A 15,726-nucleotide genomic window follows, 5' to 3' on the forward strand; every position below is an offset into this window, starting at 1 on the left:
ACTCCGTGAGCTGAAACGTGCGCTCTGTGCACGTCCACGTGCGCTCTGTGCACGTCCACGTGCGCTCTGTGCACGTCCACGTGCGCTCTGTGCACGTCCACGTGCGCTCTGTGCACGTCCACGTGCACGCTGTGTGAAGCTTCACGTGCACGCTCCACGTGCACGGAGCACAGTGTGTAAAGGTCACCTCATGATCATTTTCTATTTATATGTTTTCAAAGTTCGATCTTAATTATATGTCCTGATAAATCGTGTGTGTGTGTGTGTGTGTGTGTGTGTGTGTGTGTGTGTGTGTGTGTGTGTGTGTGTGTGTGTGTGTGTGTGTGTGTGTGTGTGTGTGTGTGTGTGTGTGTGTGTGTATCCGAATCGTGCATGATGTACAAACAGAGTAGCCCTGTCTAAAGACCAGGAGCCTAGTATCTCCCTTGGTGGGGGGAGGGAGGGGGGGGGGCATCTTTTTTGGTGGATAATGACCGATGAGCTCTATTCACCTGTTTCCTAGGCTTTTCACTTCCTGTGTGTGTTCCACTTCCTGTCGGTTTGATCCAATGAAATCCAATGAAACTGGTCAGATGACTAATGATATCCAATGAAATCCGTGGCTCAGGGGTAGAGTGGCCGGGTAGAGTGAACTGGAAAACCGCAAGGTTCCCAGTTCGATCCCAGGCTGGGGCGCTCCCCTAGAGTTAGTGTAGAAGTGTCCTTGAGCAAGACACTGAACCCCTAATGGCTCCTGATGAGCAGGTTGATGCCTTGCATGGTTTCCTCCATCGGTGTGTGAATGTGTGTGTGAATGGGTTAATGGCACAATCAATGTAAAGCGCTTTGGATAGAAGCGCTATATAAATGCACTATTTATTTTACCATTTATTAAATAGTTCACCCACAAAATCTTTTCTCTATGGATGAGTCACCCCATGGAGACGTGAATTCATGGATATTGTTTAGTTTTTGTCTCATTACTAAGACAATAGTTTGATGATCAGGCAGCGGTTCCGGTAGGAGACACAAAGAGTCTCCTTTATGTCTCCTACCGGAACCGCTAAATTATTGTCTTAGGAATGAGACAAAAACTGAAAAATATCCATGAATTCAAGTCTCCATGTTGTGACTATAAATCAATAGAAAAAAAGTTTACTGCTGTCTTGCCTGTAGAAGAGTCAGGAAACAGATATGGATCTTTTTTTTCTCCAAACACACGTTTACATTGGCTAACACACTTGCCTTTGCTGCAGAAATATATTTTCGGCTTCGGCAGATATGAAATGGGAACAAGAAGGAAATCATCCGTGTTGTATTTTGGATAGAGGTCTGTCTATACAACCACTGAGAGGAAATACAGGAGAAATGTTTTTCATGCAGCTGATAAATATTCTGGAGTAGCCTACCGTGGTGTGGTTACGGACCGCACTTCATGATTACCGTTGTTTGTTGCAGTGTTGATTTTAACAGCACATTTAGATTTAGTTTTAGTCTTTTAAGTAAAATTCCATTTAGTTTTAGTCATATTCTAGTCATCTGAAATGTTTTACTGTTAGTCTAGTTTTAGTCGACTAAATATCATAAGATTATAGTCGACTGAATCTACAGTTGATTTAGTCGACTATAATGTATGTTGGCGGTGCCTTGATGGTGTCGTAATGGCTGATTTTACACTTGGTTGCCATGCTGAAAATAGCAGATCTACAAGCTCACAACGCGTCGCAGCGCGACGCGTTGTGAGCTTGTAGATCTGCTATTTTCAGAGTGCAACCAAGCATAAAATGACTTGTCTTTTAGTTCTACTGGATCTCTTCTCCACTAGATCCCTCACTAGCATTTTAGTCTAGTTTGTATTTGTTGACGAAATTGTCAACATATTTAGTCATAGTTTTTGTCATCATAGCTTCGTTATTATGTCGTTTTTATGTAGTTTTCGTCAGTAAAAAAGGGAGTCCACCAACATTTTTTTTCATAGTTTCAGGCGACAGAATCAACACTAGTTTGTTGTTGTTTGCTGTTTGTTTGTTTGTTTAGTTGTTTGGCCTTTGGGCCTTTTGTGATCCATTTGGCTTTTTTTATTTATCATTATCATTTTTTGTTGTTGATTTTTACCATTTTTTCTCCCTAATGTAGTCGTTATGCCAATTCATTCCTCCTCACACACATGTCTGTGTTGTCACTGCTGTCCTATCCTACTGACTCATCTATCAGTGAGGAGCCCCCACCGGGAGGACGTAGAGCCTTCATCCTACTCCTCCCGCCCAACACTCCCCGCATGCTGACAGAACCCCCCCCCACTGCACCACCGAGCTCTTTCTGGCTTGTTTTAATAACGTGTTCATTATGTCTACTTTAGGAACTGTCAGCTAAATATTCAACCAATCAAAAATCATGTCTGAGCCTTAAAAAACAGTATTAAACCACAAAGCACTTTGTGTGCGCGTGCGTGTGCGTGTGCGTGTGCGTGTGCGTGTGTGCGTGTGCGTGTGTGCGTGTGCGTGTGTGTGTGTGTGTGTGCGTGTATGTGTGTGTGTGTGTGTTTGACTTATGGTGGACTAAGCCCCGTATCCTCTGGGGGCAGTGAGACCCCTGCAGTTTCTCCAAGGAACTGCACCTTTGTAGTATTGTGGGTAATGTTGTATTTCATCACCTCTTATCTCCATATTTACATTTTCGTGAAGAGTTTTTTTTTCTGGTAATTTAACGTCCTACTTGATCATACTGCAGCCTCACAGAAGTAGCAGATCTACAAGCTTGTAGATCTGCTACTTTTGATGCTTTTCAATTTGAATCCTGAAAAGTAACCGTTTTGGAACGTTTGAGGTTTCCACCCGACGGACCATTTAACTATCATGTGTTTGGTTGTATTTCTCTGCTATGGCCACAATGTTAACTTTTCAAGAAATGGAAGAAAAAAACAAGTTTTTAGAACAACATAACACTGTCTCATCAAAGTTGGTGACTTTATACATTATCAGATACTTGAATGTGTCCTTATATTATCATCACTTTACCCACATACATTATATTATATTATTATTATATTAAATACATTATATTATCATCACTTTACCCACATACATTATATTATATTATTATTATATTAAATACATTATATTATCATCACTTTACCCACATACATTATATTATATTATTATTATATTAAATACATTATATTATATCATTATTATATTAAATACATTATATTATCATCACTTTACCCACATACATTATATTATATTATTATTATATTAAATACATTATATTATATCATTATTATATTAAATACATTATATTATCATCACTTTACCCACATACATTATATTATATTATTATTATATTAAATACATTATATTATCATCACTTTACCCACATACATTATATTATATTATTATTATATTAAATACATTATATTATCATCACTTTACCCACATACATTATATTATATTATTATTATATTAAATACATTATATTATATCATTATTATATTAAATACATTATATTATCATCACTTTACCCACATACATTATATTATATTATTATTATATTAAATACATTATATTATCATCACTTTACCCCCTTAATAAAAGCTGAGCACTCATAAAATAAGAACAGGAAAACAGGAGAACAGGAAAACAAATCATCCACAGATCTGTCAAAACATGTCCTATGTCAAAACCCTTTTTAAGCAGAAAGCAGCGGTCATTGTGTGCTCAGCTCAGAGCTGGTATCCTGCCTCTTGCTATTGAGGTAGGTCGGTTCTCAGCTGTGCCAGAAGAGAAGGATATATGCAATGTATGTGACCTGAAAGATGTCCAAAATGAATTCCATTTTATGTTTTATTGAACTCTGTATGACGATTTGAGGGTTCCTTTATTTGATGTAATGCAAAAACAAAAACCTGATCTATTCTGGCAAGATGATGGCCAGAGGTTGGAGTGGTTGTTTAATTATGAGGTATTTAAGACAGACGGCACATTTTGTTTCTAGTGCCCGGAGTAGAAGATCTCATCTCTTCAAATAGGTTCTTGTCCGGTCCTCTGTTAAGATGTGAGGTAACAGGGTGGTCCTCTGTTAAGATGTGAGGTAACAGGGTGGTCCTCTGTTAAGATGTGAGGTAACAGGGTGGTCCTCTGTTAAGATGTGAGGTAACAGGGTGGTCCTCTGTTAAGATGTGAGGTAACAGGGTGGTCCTCTGTTAAGATGTGAGGTAACATGGTGGTCCTCTGTTAAGATGTGAGGTAACAGGGTGGTCCTCTGTTAAGATGTGAGGTAACAGGGTGGTCCTCTGTTAAGATGTGAGGTAACAGGGTGGTCTTCTGTTAAGATGTGAGGTAACAGGGTGGTCCTCTGTTAAGATGTGAGGTAACAGGGTGGTCCTCTGTTAAGATGTGAGGTAACATGGTGGTCCTCTGTTAAGATGTGAGGTAACAGGGTGGTCTTCTGTTAAGATGTGAGTTAACAGGCCCAATGTTGTATTTTAAGTTGTATTTATGTAATCTGGCCATATGGGCATCGGTTCATCGTTTGTCAAATGAAATGCTAGTGTCCTGTAAGTCCATATGGGCGGGGCTTCCTTTGGAAGCATGACACTTTAACACATCCACCGCCAAGGGCTAATCTCAAAATGTACTCACCAGTGCCAAGGTTTTATTGTTGTTTTTTATTTTTTTCAAGTCGCCATAGGCCCCGTTAAAATCCTTTAGAATCCGCGATGGACTGTTTGTAAACAACCTCCACATGTCCCTTCGTCTTTTAGTCCAGACCGCGTGTCTAACGGAGCCGCCATGTTTGAGTTCTGACCGTTTATGTTAACATGGGAAATGCGAGGAGGAAAAACTACACAGGTTTTAGAAGAGTTTCAGTGTCCCACTTAGAATGGAGGCCGACGGGAAACAAAAAACGGGATTATCCTTTGGAAGCATGACACTTTAATAAAGAAAAATCATCAATCATCATACATTATATTATCATCACTTTACCCACATACATTATATTATATTATTATTATATTAAATACATTATATTATCATATATATATTATTCCTCCAGGTTGTATTAACTATGATGTGTTTTGGTTCTTCCTCCAGGTTGTATTTAACCATGATGTGTTTTGGTTCTTCCTCCAGGTTGTATTTAACTATGATGTGTTTTGGTTCTTCCTCCAGGTTGTATTTAACTATGATGTGTTTTGGTTCTTCCTCCAGGTTGTATTTAACTATGATGTGTTTTGGTTCTTGCTCCAGGTTGTATTTAACTATGATGTGTTTTGGTTCTTCCTCGAGGTTGTATTTAATTATGATGTGTTTTGGTTCTTCCTCCATGCAGGGGTGAAGCATTCAGACGTGTGTATCTGTGTCCTGGGCTCTGCTGTCCCCTACATCTCTCTGCTTCTGGAGGCTGGACACCGGAGTCCAGGTAAACCCACCACCCACATGTCTAACATTATAAACCCACCCACATGTCTAACATTATAAACCCACCCACATGTCTAACATTATAAACCCACCCACATGTCTAACATTATAAACCCACCCACATGTCTAACATTATAAACCCACCCACATGTCTAACATTATACACCCACCACCCACATGTCTAACATTATAAACCCACCCACATGTCTAACATTATAAACCCACCCACATGTCTAACATTATAAACCCACCCACATGTCTAACATTATAAACCCACCACCCACATTTCTAACATTATAAACCCACCCACATGTCTAACATTATAAACCCACCCACATGTCTAACATTATAAACCCACCCACATGTCTAACATTATAAACCCACCCACATGTCTAACATTATAAACCCACCCACATGTCTAACATTATAAACCCACCACCCACATGTCTAACATTATAAACCCACCACCCACATGTCTAACATTATAAACCCACCACCCACATGTCTAACGTTATAAACCCACCCACATGTCTAACATTATAAACCCACCCACATGTCTAACATTATAAACCCACCCACATGTCTAACATTATAAACCCACCCACATGTCTAACATTATAAACCCACCCACATGTCTAACATTATAAACCCACCCACATGTCTAACATTATAAACCCACCCACATGTCTAACATTATAAACCCACCCACATGTCTAACATTATAAACCCACCCACATGTCTAACATTATAAACCCACCCACATGTCTAACATTATAAACCCACCACCCACATGTCTAACATTATAAACCCACCACCCACATGTCTAACATTATAAATATATGTGAATATATATATATATATATATATATATATATATATATATATATATATATATATATATATATATATTATTTTAAAAGCGAACATTTGTAACTCAAATCTTTGCTTCTGGGGGGTCCCTGGAACAACATATTAATACATATAATTTTGGGGGTACTTGACAATGATGAAAAGGTTTGAGAACCACTGATATACAGTAGCAACATACGTTTTTTAGGAAACTGTTGGGATTCAGAAGACGTTTGTAGAATGGGCTTCAGGTCTTAAGTGGTTAAAGTCAGTTTGACGTGTAAATGTATTTATAGCTCTATGTTTAGAACGTTAAAATAGCTCAGAGAGTTAGGTGTAAATAGAGGCTTCATTCTGCTGTATGTTGTAACTAATAACAATAACACAGTTTATGAGGATCAGAGGTTGTGTCATGGAGACGTTTATGGTGTGAACTATTGTCATGTAAAGGTTATTTCACCAATTATTAAATAACCCTCTAATCACAGTTATTTGAGATAATCACAATATGTGTGAGTCATAACAGGGACGTGCACAGATAGACTCTAGGTGGTGCTAGAGCACCTGCCCTTTGACCTCTTGACCAGAAGTGCCCTTTTGTAAAAAAAGAAAAAAAAACGTTTTTTTTCCCCAGTTTACAGCAGGGGTCTTCAACAGGGGGTCCGGGACCCCTAGGGGGTCCTCAGAGTTACTACAGGGGGTCCGCCAAATCTTTATGTGATATGATTTTTCTTTTTACCATAACCACTCGAAACCTAGCATCCCTTTTTTTGAGGAGAACTTTAGCCAAAAATAGCCGATCTACAAGCTCACAACGCCTCGCGCTGCGAGGCGTTGTGAGCTTGTAGATCGGCTATTTTTGGCTAAAGAGGTATAGGTGTAGAGGGAAAAAAGAGCAGACCAAGTCAACAAAAAAAGTATAATTTACTTGAGCACCTGCCCCTCAAAATGTCTGTGCACGCCACTGAGTCATAATCGTTTCCATGTTAAAAATGTTCATATATTTTCAAAAATGGAAATCTGGAAATAGCAGATCTACAAGCATGTATATATATATATATATATATATATATATATATATATATATATATATATATATATATATATATATATATATATATATATATATATATATATATATATATATATATATATATATATATATCTACAAGCACAGAATGGGTTCCTGACATCAAAATGTTTGAGAACCACTGAGAATTATGTGAACCCTGCTGAATATTGGTATATGTGTGTGTGTGTGTGTGTGTGTGTGTGTGTGTGTGTGTGTGTGTGCAGGAGATGCGTTGCTGTGTCTCTCTCCTTCCTGGCTCTCTAGCTCCGCCTCCTCCCTGTTGGTCCACAAGGCCGTGACCTTTGACCTCGGTGGACGCACCTTCCTCAGCACGTTCGACCCCCCTCGCCTCGTCACCTACTTCCTGTCATGTGACCCGTACATGGGGGCGGAGCAGGAAGTGATGCGCGGGGTGGGCTGTCCCATGGGCGGCTCTGGGCCGTTGAACAGGTTCTGGTCTGATGTTCTGAACGCCAGAGTTCTGATGCAGGTTATTATTATTTATTATTATTATCTATTATTATTACCCTACCAAACTGCTCACAAAATGTAAGGAAACTTGAATTTGGGCCATTATATCTCCCCTTTACTAATACCAATCAGTAAAGTGTTATATATCATTTTTATCGGTGATTAGTCACCTTTACAGCGAGGTACAGCTTGTAAGCAGCAGGCATTCATGGAATGAGCAACACAGGCAAACGTGTGGGTAGCGGCGAGCAAAAATGTGCCAAAATGGCCTGTTAGACTTTTCTGCTGACATTCATGACATTCAATGGGCTTCAGGTGTGTGCCAGTCACAGGTCTGTGACTGCCTCACAGGAGGTGAGTGACTGGCACCTGAACATGGATTCTGCAACTTTGTTGAGTTTGTGTATGCTCCAAGCAGCAACACTGCCCCCATGGAAAGATGCCACTTTTGTCAGGATAAGGCCCGTGCAACAGGGCAAGTGACATCAAGCTGACATCAAATAATGCGTAATCTGCGTAACGGAACACCAGCTTCACTTGCCCTATTGCACGGGCCTTATCCTGAAGGGACAAACGTGGCATCTTTCTATGGGGGCAGTGCAAGTGGCAGTGCAAGTGGCAGCGGTGGCCTAGTGGTTAGAGGGGCGGCCTTGATACCGGAAGGTTCCTAGTTCGATTCCCCAATTCATCACATCAATCATGAATCACCGCTGAATAGCCCTTGAGCAAGGCTTCCATGCAGGGTCCGGCTGGAAACAAGCTTCGTGCTTAGTCCGACACCCTGGGTAAACAACAAACTTTGCTTTTTTTGCTTTGCTTTGCTGCTGCTATACACAAACTCAACAAAGTTGCAGAACCCATGTTGCAGAATGCAAAGTTGCAGAACCCACCTCTCAGCAGGTGTGTGCTGGCAGGTCGCTCAAAACAAGAGCGATTACCAGCAAAAGCATATTGGGTAATTTTGGCACATTTTTGCTCGGCGCTACCCACACATTTGCCTGTGTTGCTCATTCCATGAATGCCCGATGCTTACAAGCTGTACCTCGTTGTAAAGGTGACTAATCACCGATACAAATGATATATAACACTTTACTGATTGGTATTAGTAAAGGGGAGATATAATGGCCCAAATTTAAGTTTCCTTACATTTTGTGAGCAGTTTATATATCCTACTATATATCCTCCTACTATATACAGTATTAACCCATGAAGTCAGGGAAAGCATCTGCGTTTTTTTTTTTTAAGATTTCTTTGGCTATTAAAAAATATCAGATCTACAAGCTCATAGCGCGGCACAGCGTGCCGCGCTATGAGCTTGTAGAGCTGATATTCCTTTTTAAATCTTGAAATTTTGTGCACATGAATATACATATATTTTAAAGTGAACATTAGTAACTCAAATCTTTGCTTCTGGGGGATTCTACAAATGTCTTCTAAATCCTAACAGTTAAAAAAAAGAAAACATATGTTTCTATATCAGTGATTCTCAAAACGTTTTCATGTCAAGGACCCTCAAAATGATAAGTATTTGGCCGCAGACTCCCGTCTCAAAATATGTTGTTCCAGGGACCACCAGAAGCAAAGATTTGCATTTGAGCATTATATCACTGCATTTGAGCATTATATCACTGCATTTGAGCATTATATCACTGCATTTGAGCATTATATCAATGCATTTGAGCATTATATCACTGCATTTGAGCATTATATCAATGCATTTGAGCATTATATCAATGCATTTGAGCATTATATCACTGCATTTGAGCATTATATCAATGCATTTGAGCATTGATCTGAATATTCCATGAGTCTTATGTTTGTGCTGCACAGAAAGCTGCCATCCCCACACCCCCCACCCTGGCCCTGCTGCTGCCCTCTGCTGGACAGTCCGAGGTTAGTACGGCTTTGAATTTTTCATTTTCATTTTTCTTTACTTTACACGTTTCATTTGAATACATTTACAATGTGAATTTGCTAATTTAATAGTTTCGTGACCCATGACGCTTTTGACCTAAATCTAAGACCCAATTTTGTTTTTGTTTGTTTTAATTATTTTTGTACACGACACAATACAGTTTCAGTTGTTGTTTTGATATAATATACAAAAATTAAAACAACGCTTACAAAAAAACATTGTTTTAATGAACACATTTAAATTTTTCCAATCTGTATGGTAGAGTATGTTAATACAATATAAGGTTGTTTTAATTTTCTTAATATAATCAAATAAATCAGCGTTATTGAAAACCCTTTACATCTGTGTGTGGGTTTATAAATATTGAACCAATGAAAAGTATTTTCAGAGTAGAGTTTGTTACACTTATATGTTATAAGTAACATATTTATGAAACTAAAATAGTTGAAACAGTTTCTGTTTTCTCTTTTTTTTTAACCGCAGAATGTTTATACTAATAGCAATGATTAGAATAAAGTGCTTTAACCTTTTACCAAAGAAATATCACTTACCTTACCCGTCATAACCTTTTGGACAGACGGAGCCTCCGGCGCCCTCCTGTGGCCAGACAGAGGAGCTGCAGGTGGAGGTGGTACACCTGGTTACCGCGGTAACGGAGCAGCTGGGCGCCATCAGGACCAGGATGGAGCACTTCCTGGAGTCTGAACCCGTGAAGAAGACAGACCGGGTCTGTCTGTCTGTCTGTCTGTCTGTCTGTTTGTATCGCTTAATTAATGTCATCATCCTGTTTAAAACATGAATTAATGTTATTTTGGTGCAGGTGGTCGTCAGGCTGAGTGGAGGGAGGTTTGCGGACCCCCACCAGCAGGGGGCGGTACACTACGTAGAGAGGAGCAGCAGAGAGGAGCTGTGGTCCAGGCTGGTTCAGATGCTTCCATGTCTGCTTCCTGGAGAGGCTGTGCTGCTGGAGGCCTTCTGTCCGCCCATGAAGCCTGGGGCTAGAGTACACAGCCACACCTGGGACCAGTACACTGGTGAGGGGCCTTCACTGGGGGGGGGGGGGGGGGTATCAGTGGAAACATTAGTTTTAAGGAACACTGTGTCGGTCGGCGCTATAGCTTTGCCACCGTTGTTGTGAATGTGGGAAGTGAGGACGCTGGCGTTGACTGTTCGCCGCTTCACCTCCTAATGTATGAATGAATGAACCATGGTAAAGGCTTTGAGTACGTTTGAGTACTTAGAAAAGCGCCATAAGAATGCAATTCATTATTATTATTATTATTTTGTAAAAGCGCTATAAAAATGCAATTCATTATTATTATTATTTTGTAAAAGCGCTATAAAAATGCAATTCATTATTATTATAATATCAAGTCCAAAACAACTCTCACAGTGTGAACACAGCTGTGTCATTTTTACATTTCTTTGGCTATTCAAAAATAGTGAGAATGTGTGAAAATCTTTGAGTATATTTTTAGAGTGAACATTTTTAACTCAAATCTTTGCTTATGTTGCTATAATATAAGTGGTTCTCAATGATATGATATTTATCTGTCCACGAACCCCCTCCATCTCAAAATATGTTCTTCCAGGGACCCCCAGAAGCAAATATTTGAGTTAAAAATGTATATATATATTCAAAGATTTGCACACATTTTCACGATTTAAAAAAAAATAGCCGATCTACAAGCTCATAGCACGGCACTTGGTGCCGTGCTATGAGCTTGTAGATCTGCTATTTTTGAATAGCCAAAGAAATCTTAAAATGACACAGATGCGTTCCCGGTCTGAATGGGTTAACCACCGATGATCCAGGTTCAAAGAGAATGTTTTAAATATGGTTTTGCTCTCGTTAAGATTCTCCTATTAACTACAATTAGTCAAATATTGGATTATTGTCTCCAATAGGAATGTGACGAAAACTAAAGAAATCTCTATGAATTCAAGGCTTCATGGGGAGAGTTTATTGATAGAGTGAAGTGTTGGGTAAAGTATTCCTTTAATGTGAGAGTCTATGTCCTGGTTGCAATCAATTGATTGATTGATTGAAGTACAGTTAAAGCAATTTGTCTAAAACGTACGTCAAAAAAAAGTCCTTGTGGTCTTGTTTCCATTGAGGTCTTTGGTATTCAATTCATGAACATATATACAGTAGTAGAACCAAACAGTTCAATATCATCACAAAAATACAGGAGAAAAGAAAGAAAGAAAAAAAAACACTACATGTACAGAGTCTGAAAAAACAATGGGGGGGGGGGGGGGGGGTGAGAGTCAAAGGAAGGTGGGGGGGTCGTCTGTCTAAGGGAGAAATGGTACTACATCTCCTTTTAGCCTCCTTTCAGGGTTGTTTTAAATGAGCCCAGCGAACTGCATTTTTTGAGGGAAGGGGTTAGACTATTCCAAACCTGGGTGGCAGAGCTGTAGAAGGAGAATTTACCCATGTTTGTTTTATGGGTGGGTGGTACCAGATCGTTGTTAACGCTCCCCCTAGTTTTGTGGCTGTGGGTGTCGCTAAGCTACTCTTAACTTTTACTTTTCTTTTGTAATTCACATTTTGATGTGGCATTAGCGACACAATTATACATTTCAGTGCTTTTCATTCAGTCCACATTTCTCTGTCTTTTGTGTAGATAATTCTCGTCTCTGTGTGGAAGTCCTTAGTGTTACACTCTCTGTGTGTAGAAGTCCTTAGTGTTACACTCTCTGTGTAGAAGTCCTTAGTGTTACACTCTCTGTGTGTAGAAGTCCTTAGTGTTACACTCTCTGTGTGTAGAAGTCCTTAGTGTTACACTCTCTGTGTAGAAGTCCTTAGTGTTACACTCTCTGTGTGTAGAAGTCCTTAGTGTTACACTCTCTGTGTGGAAGTCCTTAGTGTTACACTCTCTGTGTGTAGAAGTCCTTAGTGTTACACTCTCTGTGTGTAGAAGTCCTTAGTGTTACACTCTCTGTGTAGAAGTCCTTAGTGTTACACTCTCTGTGTGTAGAAGTCCTTAGTGTTACACTCTCTGTGTGTAGAAGTCCTTAGTGTTACACTCTCTGTGTAGAAGTCCTTAGTGTTACACTCTCTGTGTGTAGAAGTCCTTAGTGTTACACTCTCTGTGTAGAAGTCCTTAGTGTTACACTCTCTGTGTGTAGAAGTCCTTAGTGTTACACTCTCTGTGTAGAAGTCCTTAGTGTTACACTCTCTGTGTAGAAGTCCTTAGTGTTACACTCTCTGTGTGTAGAAGTCCTTAGTGTTACACTCTGTGTGTGGAAGTCCTTAGTGTTACACTCTCTGTGTGTAAGTCCTTAGTGTTACACTCTCTGTGTAGAAGTCCTTAGTGTTACACTCTCTGTGTGTAGAAGTCCTTAGTGTTACACTCTCTGTGTGTAGAAGTCCTTAGTGTTACACTCTCTGTGTAGAAGTCCTTAGTGTTACACTCTCTGTGTGTAGAAGTCCTTAGTGTTACACTCTCTGTGTGTAAGTCCTTAGTGTTACACTCTGTGTGTGTAAGTCCTTAGTGTTACACTCTCTGTGTGTAGAAGTCCTTAGTGTTACACTCTCTGTGTAGAAGTCCTTAGTGTTACACTCTCTGTGTAGAAGTCCTTAGTGTTACACTCTCTGTGTAGAAGTCCTTAGTGTTACACTCTCTGTGTAGAAGTCCTTAGTGTTACACTCTCTGTGTAGAAGTCCTTAGTGTTACACTCTCTGTGTAGAAGTCCTTAGTGTTACACTCTGTGTGTAGAAGTCCTTAGTGTTACACTCTCTGTGTGGAAGTCCTTAGTGTTACACTCTCTGTGTGGAAGTCCTTAGTGTTACACTCTGTGTGTAGAAGTCCTTAGTGTTACACTCTGTGTGTGGAAGTCCTTAGTGTTACACTCTGTGTGTAGAAGTCCTTAGTGTTACACTCTCTGTGTGGAAGTCCTTAGTGTTACACTCTCTGTGTGGAAGTCCTTAGTGTTACACTCTGTGTGTAGAAGTCCTTAGTGTTACACTCTCTGTGTAGAAGTCCTTAGTGTTACACTCTCTGTGTAGAAGTCCTTAGTGTTACACTCTCTGTGTAGAAGTCCTTAGTGTTACACTCTGTGTGTAGAAGTCCTTAGTGTTACACTCTGTGTGTAGAAGTCCTTAGTGTTACACTCTGTGTGTGGAAGTCCTTAGTGTTACACTCTCTGTGTAGAAGTCCTTAGTGTTACACTCTCTGTGTGGAAGTCCTTAGTGTTACACTCTCTGTGTAGAAGTCCTTAGTGTTACACTCTCTGTGTAGAAGTCCTTAGTGTTACACTCTCTGTGTGGAAGTCCTTAGTGTTACACTCTCTGTGTGGAAGTCCTTAGTGTTACACTCTCTGTGTAGAAGTCCTTAGTGTTACACTCTCTGTGTGGAAGTCCTTAGTGTTACACTCTCTGTGTGGAAGTCCTTAGTGTTACACTCTCTGTGTGGAAGTCCTTAGTGTTACACTCTCTGTGTAGAAGTCCTTAGTGTTACACTCTCTGTGTAGAAGTCCTTAGTGTTACACTCTCTGTGTGGAAGTCCTTAGTGTTACACTCTCTGTGTAGAAGTCCTTAGTGTTACACTCTCTGTGTAGAAGTCCTTAGTGTTACACTCTCTGTGTAGAAGTCCTTAGTGTTACACTCTCTGTGTAGAAGTCCTTAGTGTTACACTCTCTGTGTGGAAGTCCTTAGTGTTACACTCTCTGTGTAGAAGTCCTTAGTGTTACACTCTCTGTGTGGAAGTCCTTAGTGTTACACTCTCTGTGTGGAAGTCCTTAGTGTTACACTCTCTGTGTAGAAGTCCTTAGTGTTACACTCTCTGTGTAGAAGTCCTTAGTGTTACACTCTCTGTGTGGAAGTCCTTAGTGTTACACTCTCTGTGTAGAAGTCCTTAGTGTTACACTCTCTGTGTAGAAGTCCTTAGTGTTACACTCTCTGTGTAGAAGTCCTTAGTGTTACACTCTCTGTGTAGAAGTCCTTAGTGTTACACTCTCTGTGTAGAAGTCCTTAGTGTTACACTCTCTGTGTAGAAGTCCTTAGTGTTACACTCTCTGTGTGGAAGTCCTTAGTGTTACACTCTCTGTGTGGAAGTCCTTAGTGTTACACTCTCTGTGTGGAAGTCCTTAGTGTTACACTCTCTGTGTAGAAGTCCTTAGTGTTACACTCTCTGTGTAGAAGTCCTTAGTGTTACACTCTCTGTGTAGAAGTCCTTAGTGTTACACTCTCTGTGTAGAAGTCCTTAGTGTTACACTCTCTGTGTGTAGAAGTCCTTAGTGTTACACTCTCTGTGTGTAGAAGTCCTTAGTGTTACACTCTCTGTGTGGAAGTCCTTAGTGTTACACTCTCTGTGTAGAAGTCCTTAGTGTTACACTCTCTGTGTAGAAGTCCTTAGTGTTACACTCTCTGTGTAGAAGTCCTTAGTGTTACACTCTCTGTGTAGAAGTCCTTAGTGTTACACTCTCTGTGTAGAAGTCCTTAGTGTTACACTCTCTGTGTGGAAGTCCTTAGTGTTACACTCTCTGTGTGGAAGTCCTTAGTGTTACACTCTCTGTGTAGAAGTCCTTAGTGTTACACTCTGTGTGTAGAAGTCCTTAGTGTTACACTCTCTGTGTGGAAGTCCTTAGTGTTACACTCTCTGTGTAGAAGTCCTTAGTGTTACACTCTCTGTGTAGAAGTCCTTAGTGTTACACTCTCTGTGTAGAAGTCCTTAGTGTTACACTCTCTGTGTAGAAGTCCTTAGTGTTACACTCTCTGTGTAGAAGTCCTTAGTGTTACACTCTCTGTGTAGAAGTCCTTAGTGTTACACTCTCTGTGTAGAAGTCCTTAGTGTTACACTCTCTGTGTAGAAGTCCTTAGTGTTACACTCTCTGTGTAGAAGTCCTTAGTGTTACACTCTCTGTGTAGAAGTCCTTAGTGTTACACTCTCTGTGTAGAAGTCCTTAGTGTTACACTCTCTGTGTGGAAGTCCTTAGTGTTACACTCTCTGTGTGGAAGTCCTTAGTGTTACTCTCTCTGTGTGGAAGTCCTTAGTGTTACACTCTCTGTGTGG

The 15,726-nt window shown here is 40.0% G+C and overlaps 1 protein-coding gene across 2 annotated transcripts in view; it reads left to right on the plus strand.

Annotated features, from left to right (window-relative positions):
- Positions 1-15,726, plus strand: part of LOC311034243 (carnosine synthase 1-like) — a 52,042-nt gene that overhangs the window by 26,875 nt on the left and 9,441 nt on the right. For both annotated transcript variants that reach the window (XM_084042069.1, XM_084042070.1), the window contains 5 exons: positions 5,311-5,400; positions 7,545-7,810; positions 9,622-9,684; positions 10,284-10,433; positions 10,527-10,740. In XM_084042069.1, coding sequence (XP_083898195.1) covers positions 5,311-5,400; positions 7,545-7,810; positions 9,622-9,684; positions 10,284-10,433; positions 10,527-10,740 — 783 coding nt within the window. The remainder of the gene's footprint in view (positions 1-5,310; positions 5,401-7,544; positions 7,811-9,621; positions 9,685-10,283; positions 10,434-10,526; positions 10,741-15,726) is intronic.

The sequence above is a fragment of the Gymnoscopelus microlampas genome (genome assembly GCF_963454915.1).
Source record: "Gymnoscopelus microlampas genome assembly, chromosome: 18".
NCBI lineage: Eukaryota > Metazoa > Chordata > Actinopteri > Myctophiformes > Myctophidae > Gymnoscopelus > Gymnoscopelus microlampas.